Here is an 8,305-nt window from a genome sequence, read left to right on the forward strand (position 1 = left end):
AGAAATTCAAATTTTAAATCCATTACTTCACCTTCACCTAAAAAGGAGTGTGTGTGTTGGGGCGGGGGTTGACAATTGAGGAGACTACCACTGCTGCAATGCTTGTTGATATTATCAGCCCTGCTTTCAATTAGAAATTGATGGAGATTATGTCTTTCTGTCATGGGCTGATAATAGCTATATTCAGGGGTTAGGTCTCTAATTTGAATCAACATGCCAAGAAGGGAGCACCTAGATTCACGTCTTCACTTTCCTTGATGTGAAAAGCAATAAATCAAAGGAGAAATTCCTATTTGCATGGGCAGTCCATGCAAAGAAGGTCAGAAACAAGGGGAAAAGTAGACTAGGTATCCCTTTCTTCATGTATTGGTTTCAAACAAATAGATGAAGAAGCAGTGTAATTATGAGATTGCATTCTTAGGCACTCAAGAGATGAGAAAATTTTGTGCTGTTTAGTGTTTCGGGCTTCAGCTTCCAGATATCATAGCATGCATGCTCAATGGAAAAGGATTGTGAGAGTTGCAGCCCAAGCTATATGGAAGGCCAAAAGTTCCCCACCATTAGTTTACAGTTGTAAGATATTTGTTGTTTTGTTTTGTCGTTGGGAAAATAAATGCCTAAAATTCTTTGTTAGACCCATTTACAGTAGTTCCCTTGAATGGATAGCAGTTACATCAGTGTTGACTTGTCAGATTCCCATTGATCCAATGGAACTGTTGTAACTGAGATTAATAACTGAATTTAGTCCAAAGGCTCTGACTGCACTTTAATAAAATCAAGTAAGTTTTACTTGGTGTAAGCTGTTCATGAAAGTTTATGCCAGGCAGATGGTTTTAGTCTTCAGTGTGCCATAAGATTCTTTGTTGTTCCTGCTGTGTGTGTTTATCTGGATATAAGTCCCATCTCACTGAATGTAATAGTGTTTGCTCCTAAATTTAGAAATATATGATTGTTCTATTAGATTCTCAGGTGGTAGTAATGATGGATGTCTGTCAAACAGGTCTTAAGGGATGCAGCAGATGTACTGTAATTAAATGTCCAGCCTGGATAAGATTCAAAATGTTTGCTTCACATTATGCTGAAGAGCCAGCTTTAATTTCTAATATAAAAGTCCTGTTGGTGCAGGTAGCTAAAGCAAAAACAAAACAAAACATTCTCTTAGTCTCGTCAGAGGAAACTACACATGACAAAGGAGCAGATAAAGAATTAGGGGGTGCCTTAATATAGGAGAGTTTGGGGCTTAGATTTTAGATTTAGATTTTAGATCTATACTTTTATAGTTCCCATCATCCCCAGCTAGTAAAGCATCCAATACAGTCATATAGGAAAACCTAAACTATATTTTTCTTTAGCCATATCTTTTAAAAATATTATACAAATTCAGCACAAAAGTCTCAAGAAGGCTGTTGAGCAACAATATCAATAAAACCATGCCTTCCCGCTACAACAGCCTTCCTCAAATTGAAGATCTCCAGATGCCACATCATGGGATCTGGAGGATGATGAGATTTGTAGTCCACCCCTCTATATGATGTTGGGAAAGGATGCATTGAACAGTTGTTCTGCATTCTGGAGATGCTGCTTCTTTCTTTCAGAGTGTGGAGAACAGGAGGTCCCAACAAACCGGATTGTGGGTGGTACTCATTCTGCGGAAGGGGAATGGCCATGGCAAGCTAGTCTGCAGGTTCGTGGGCATCATGTTTGTGGTGGAACTCTGATTGCAGATCGCTGGGTGATTGCTGCCGCTCACTGCTTCCAGGAAGACAGGTAAATTGAGGTAATGGTAGATGGAGTTGAGAGCACATTACAAGTGAAAAAAAATGGCTAAGTCTATATCTAGCTACATCCTACAACTGAATTGAGTGAGCTGTTTGTTCCATTTTAGGGAAGTACAATTCTGTCCAGTCTAATTTCAATGTGGAATTAGGGTTATGTACTAGTTAGGTGCCCATTTGTTTGCTGATTCATTGAATTATTTAGGGTGGAGAAAAGGCAAAGATATTTGCAAAGAAGTCTAACAGAATAGGTAGTATATTGGCAAATGTGATTCCTGAATATACTTGCTCATACTGCACAATTATATTAGTTTGATACCATTTCCTTCTATGGAATTTTGGAAAATGTAATCTGTGAAAGTACTTATTGCTCTTCTGTAAACTACAACATTGGGACATAATGGCATATAGTTCTAAGTACTTCATGAAACTACAAAACCCAGGATTCCATAGCTATTATAATTAAATCAAAGTGCTGCAATTGTGTAATGTATACATTCTCAATATAAATAAAATGGTACAAAAGGCTTACCTTCATCTATAGGTTGGCATCCTGTTCGTGATATAAACAGGCATAAATCCAACTTAGATTGATAAGTGCATATGAGAAGTCAAAGCAAATCAGGAGACAAAGCTCCATAGGCTGATAGGCTGATAATTTGTTCTAAAAAGTCCAAAGCATTTTGGCCACTAACAGATTTAGTCTTCCTCAGGGGCTACACTTTACACAGAAATTTATTGAGTTGCATAATATCTCACTCTCTAATATTTTCCATTTCTCATTTTAAGGTAGTTTCATTACATTTATGCATCAGCCTGCCCATTTTATAAAGGTTTACATGAAACTTTGAACATATTTTATGTGTATTTTTCATAATATGCACCTTTATGCACAACTATTTGCATTTTTCAGGATTTCCCCCCAAGGAGATGCATTTGTATGTTGTCCTTATTAACATGCTCATTTTTGTGTGTGCGTGCTTCACCAATACAGTATAGGTAATTTGTATTCTTCAGAATTTAAATTTTTCTTAAAAATGAGAGAAGTTGAAATACTGCAGGTTAAATATGTTTCAATTTTCATATTGGTTTAGGATCAAAATGCAAATTAAACCAATTTATCCTCTACATTGGGCTCATTTTGTGCAGTTAAATGGGGTTCCAGTGATGACAATTCCAAGGTTCACAAGGATAATCCCACTAATTGAAAGTGGAAGCTTCCCCCCCCCCCCCCAAAAAAAAAGCTATTATAATAGCTGTATCCCACGGACAGAGGTTTACCATTACAGGGGAAGGAGTTGAGCTGAACAATTGAAGGTCTCTGTTTCACTAGTCTGTGGCATTTGATGTGAAAATGATCAGGAATCAACTGATGAAAATGATATCTCTTTCCATGAAACGCCAAAGAACCATTACCACCCGCCTCCCTATCTGATCAGTATCCTATTCTGGAAACTGCAACTCAAAAAAAGCAACTTTTCCAATCTCTGAATTATAATGCATAGGAATGAGTTAAATTACAAGCAGTTTGAACTAATATGGTGGTTCTCAACCTGTGGATCCCCAGGTGTTTTGGTCTACAATTCCTAGAAATCCCGGCCAGTTTACCAGCTGTTAGGATTTCTAGGAGTTGAACGCCAAAACATCTGGGGACCCACAGGTTGAGAACCACTGAACTAATATAAGGAAGCTTTTCTGAATCCAATTTTTGCTAAATTGCGAGAGCCAGATTAAGCTGTAAACACTAGTCTCTCTGTTTCTAAGACCAAAATGGCAGTCTTATCCACTCCAAGTTCAGAAGGCAAATAGGGTGGCAGTTGAATATTTGCTCAACACAGACAATGACTGTCCTCTTTCTTAGCATTTAAAGGCAATATGCCAGCTTGGATACAAGGGCAGTTGGCACACAGCTGCCTCCGCCAACATATTTCTTCCAGCATCTGCCACCGGAGGAGACCTCTTCTCTATGTCTTATGGTAGGAACAGCCCTGATGAGAGCCAGAGAAGGGGAGCAGTAAGTAATAACAACAACAACAACAACAACAATTTTATTACCCTTCCCTCCTTGCAACCCGATCTTTCTAAGATCTACAGAGACACTCGCTGGAACACCTCAGCAAGTGAGAGTCCAAAAGTGGCAGGTTCAAACCCAGAACCTCAATCAATGGCTGATACCAAATGAGAGACTCCCCCCTGGGCACACAGAAAACTGGGTGACTTGGAAGGCACTGAACAGACTGCGCTCTAGCACCACGAGATGCAGAACCAACCTTAAGAAATGGGGCTACAAAGTGGAATCCATGACATGCGAGTGTGGAGAAGAGCAAACTATAGACCACCTGCTGCAATGCAACCTGAGCCCTGCTACATGCACAATGGAGGACCTTCTTGCAGCAACACCAAAGGCACTCCAAGTGGCCAGCTACTGATCAAAGGACATTTAATCAACTACCAAGCTTGCAAACTTTGCGTTTTGTTTGTTTGTTTGTTTGTTTGTTAAAAAATGCAATGCAACTGTTTGGTCTGCTGCTGACATGATAAATAAATAATGCGAGGCAGGATACAATATCATTATGAAATCTTGCTAAAACTCTTTCAACCCCCTTTTGTCTTCCAGCCAGGCTTCTCCTACGGTTTGGACCATCTATCTTGGCAAGCAATTTCTGAATGTCAGCAGTCCCAATGAGGTCTCCTTCAAAGTGAGCCGTATTTTGCAGCACCCCTACTATGAAGAAGATAGCCATGACTATGATGTGGCACTGCTGCAGCTTGACCACCCTGTCATTTATTCTGCCTTCATCCGACCTATTTGTCTACCTGCTGGCTCCCATCTGTTTGAACCTGGCCTCCTGTGCTGGATCAGTGGCTGGGGGGCAGTCAAGGAAGGAGGTATTTGCAGCAGTGAGCATTTATTGTTTGTTGTTAAGGGATCACTTAAGAAGAATCTATTGCTTTGTGGTTGTGGATGTTTTTACAACCATGAGGCAACCTCAGCTTTGCAGAGAAGAGTGCAGGTAATGCTTATTTATTCAAGATAGCCAACCTGGCCAGACATCTCATTCAAGTTTTCAATTTTTATTAGGCAATATCTAATGAGAACGATCAGTGTGGTATAACAAGCTCAAATTGAGTGTCGTCATATAACATGGTTTGCAACAAGGTTCTCTCAAGCGCCCCTTAGTGGATCCTTTACATAACATCATACAGAAGGAATTATGTATTGATCATACTTTAAAACAGGCAGACATCAGGCTTGTTTACAGGGTTTTAGCTATGGGAGTGCAAAATGAAGGCAAATGCCTGCCAAAATAAGAATTTGCCCCTTCCCCCTCTGAAATCTTCCTTCTCCTCTCAAATTCTTAGAATGAAGAGGGTGAGATTTTGAAAATAATCCATGTCTAGAATTGTAAATGCATTCTATTAAGATGTTGCCTTTTCTTTTGATGCCAAAAGTGTATTTCTAAATGATGAGCTGAAGCTTTTAAGTTACCGCAATGTTAAACATTTGGGGATGGAATGAAAATTTTGTTGAGGTGCAGAATTCTTGTTTGGGGCAAGGCCTCATTTTGTCCTCCCCCATAGTTATATCCCTGCTTGTTTGGCCTCCTTGTTTTTCACCAGATCCCTAAAATCTGCAAGAGCAGATAAAACCAACATACACTGAGAATTTCACAACTAGGGTATCTCTAGAACTGAATGAGCCCAGAAATTCATTATACCCACCAGAAATGAAGCAAGCTTGTACACAAAAGTTCACTTCTGATCATTCTGGGTTTTCTTTATTTCACCAGTTGGATTTTGTTTGAGAAAGTCATTTTAGCATAAAACAATGGGGAATCCAAAACTCTTTTTGGGCCATTGTATGTTAGCTAGAAATAGATTGGAGTCTCTGTAACGCATGAAGTTAATGAAAAATCCACCCCCCTGAGGGTATTGCTTCAGGGTTGCATCAGAAATGTGGGAAAGTTTTCACTTTTCCATGGGGAAACCCTTTATACAAAGGAGAGGATATGAGATCCTTTATGAATGCCATGCATATCAAAAGTTAACCCTTTGCAGTTGCTGTTCTTCTATCAAGATGAATTCTGTGGAAAGGGGAGTATCTTTCATCCATGGAGGTTCTCTACATAATCTAGCATCTAAGTTTCTATGGTCCCAGATTCTGGTTATAGCCTCCATAGTGGAGGTATAGAGATTCACATCTTTGCTTATTTTGTTCTCTCATGTAAGACTGAAAAAATGATCTGTGTGAGAGAGATTACAAGTGTTTTGTTCATTTTTGTACATTTTTGGAGTGAAGAGGGGAAAGCCAGGAAGACACAATTCCACCATGTCTCCTGTGCCACCAGTTGGGAGCCCCTCCCCCCATCAACAATATACTAATATATAATACTAATATTGTGCTATGGTAATAATATAAGATATTTTATATAATATAATATTGATAATAATATTATAATGTAATACAATATAATGGTGGGGTTTTATTTATTTATTCATTTTTGTTCCTCTTGTTGGAGGTAAGAAATCATTTCCAAACAATTACACCTCACCTAAATGTTTACCTGTAGATTCCCCATCTATATGCTTTGTTGATCTTTTCCACTAAATATACAAATAACTTAGGATGGAAAAGATTATCATATACACAGAACAAAGATCTGAATACCAGTTGGTTAGGACACTGACCAGACCTGGAACCCAAGCATAAAAAAGCCAAGTATCTAGAAAAAAAGGGAGTTTGTCATGAATTCATTGATATGAATAGAAAAATATGTGCTCTTTTCCCCTCTGTCTTGGTAATCTTGCTAATTCATCCCTGCACAGGTCACACTAGCAAGATCTTGCAAAAAGCAGATGTTCAGCTAGTGCAGCAGGACATCTGCAATGAGGCCTATCACTACCAGGTCACACCGAGAATGCTTTGCGCTGGCTACCAGGATGGAAATAAGGACTCTTGTCAGGTAATTTTTGTTGCAGGTTGTAAATGTAAATAAACAGAAGCTTCACCACTGTTTCTGAACCAACATATACCCTGCAGTATAATAATGTGTCACTCAGATTTGTGTAAAGAGTAACAGTAACTTTACTTGAGTTCAAAAGGTCATATAGAGCAACAATATATACAGTAGTCTCTCTGAATTCTTAGAGAACCGGGGGAATAAACAGTCCTTTTAAACAGTCTTTAAAATATGCTTCATGCCCTAGAAATGATCAGTCTTCAGAGAGTTGGCAGCCATTTCTTTTCTGGCTGTTTCCAGTCAGCACTCGCTTCACTCTCTAAGGTGAAAAAATGGCAGTTAAAACCATTTCTCTCAGCAGCAAGCTAGAGACAGTAGCCAATCAGAATTCTGGCTCCTGGCATGCTCAGCCAGTCAACTGCCAACACATATCTTTCCAGTCAACTCATTACATCATGGTGCCTTTTTACAAATCCCCAGAAATTTCAGCACTGGTTTCAACTATATGGAAGAGTTTTCCGTTTGGCCACAATTTTTCATCTTCCACTATCAAGTCTTTTTGAGGCAGGGCTGGGGAGGAAGTAGCATTTGCTTACTGGGAGGAACTATTGTGGAAAATAATCTGAGAAAACTCTGCCAAATGGTTTTGTTTTCTACAGGAATGACAAACAGAGAAATCTCACATGCATTTCCTCAAAAAACATGTTTTCTGAGCAATTCTGGCTCGGCTCTAAGCTTATTTACATGCAAGTCTTTGCTGAGTGTGAGTAGCAAAACACATTGCTTCCATCTGCTACTACCTCCTCGTACAGAAAAACAAGGGTTTTCTTCCCTCCATGTGTGTAGCTGCCTTTGACTTATGGCAACCCATTGATTCAATAAAGTTTTTAAGGCACGGAATACTCCGAGGTGATTTGCCATTTCCTCCCCCTGAAATATAGTCTATGGCATCCTTTAGTGGTCCCCCATCAAAGTCCTAACCATGGCTGACCCAGCTTGTCTTTCAAGATGAGATGGGATCTAGTGTCTTTAAAATATTGAACTGATGGTTCTTGTTTTGTTTTATTAGGGTGATTCTGGAGGACCTCTTGCTTGCCAGGAGGTTAGTGGTAAGTGGTTTCTAGCTGGTGTGGTAAGCTGGGGAATTGGATGTGGACGTCCCAACCACTATGGAGTCTACACCAGGATCACCAGCGTGATGGGATGGATGAAGCAAGCAATGTTGAGCTGAACAATACCTAACCACTTCCTTTCCTCGTGAGATGTCACAGCCTAAGCAGATGAACTGCCTCTGTTAAACATGCTACTTTTCCAGTGTTTTGAAGCTTTAAGAAAATCCTATACTCAAATCCTTCCTGATATTCAAGCCCCAATTGAATGATGTTCCTACGTATTAACAGAAGGAACTTTAATCAGCCATTAACAGCAGATGAGACAGATTTTTCAAATGAAATCCAAAAATGTGGATTTAACAGTGAAAAACAAATGTATAGTTCCCTGTCTCTAAAAGTCCAAAGGTCTTGGAGGTAAGATAGAGAAGGTATGAGCTGCAATTGGATTCCCTTCCAG

The 8,305-nt window shown here is 39.4% G+C and overlaps 1 protein-coding gene across 1 annotated transcript in view; it reads left to right on the forward strand.

The window, feature by feature from the left end:
- The window catches only part of TMPRSS6 (transmembrane serine protease 6), a 39,170-nt gene extending 31,147 nt beyond the window's left edge, over window positions 1-8,023 (forward strand). Inside the window, exons 15-18 of the mRNA XM_060776992.2 lie at window positions 1,596-1,767; window positions 4,393-4,664; window positions 6,603-6,739; window positions 7,806-8,023. Of these exons, the coding sequence (XP_060632975.2) occupies window positions 1,596-1,767; window positions 4,393-4,664; window positions 6,603-6,739; window positions 7,806-7,967 (743 nt within the window). The 3' untranslated portion in view covers window positions 7,968-8,023. The remainder of the gene's footprint in view (window positions 1-1,595; window positions 1,768-4,392; window positions 4,665-6,602; window positions 6,740-7,805) is intronic.
- The last annotated feature ends 282 nt before the right edge of the window (window positions 8,024-8,305 follow it).

Source organism: Anolis sagrei, chromosome 5 (assembly GCF_037176765.1).
Source record: "Anolis sagrei isolate rAnoSag1 chromosome 5, rAnoSag1.mat, whole genome shotgun sequence".
Classification (NCBI taxonomy): domain Eukaryota; kingdom Metazoa; phylum Chordata; class Lepidosauria; order Squamata; family Dactyloidae; genus Anolis; species Anolis sagrei.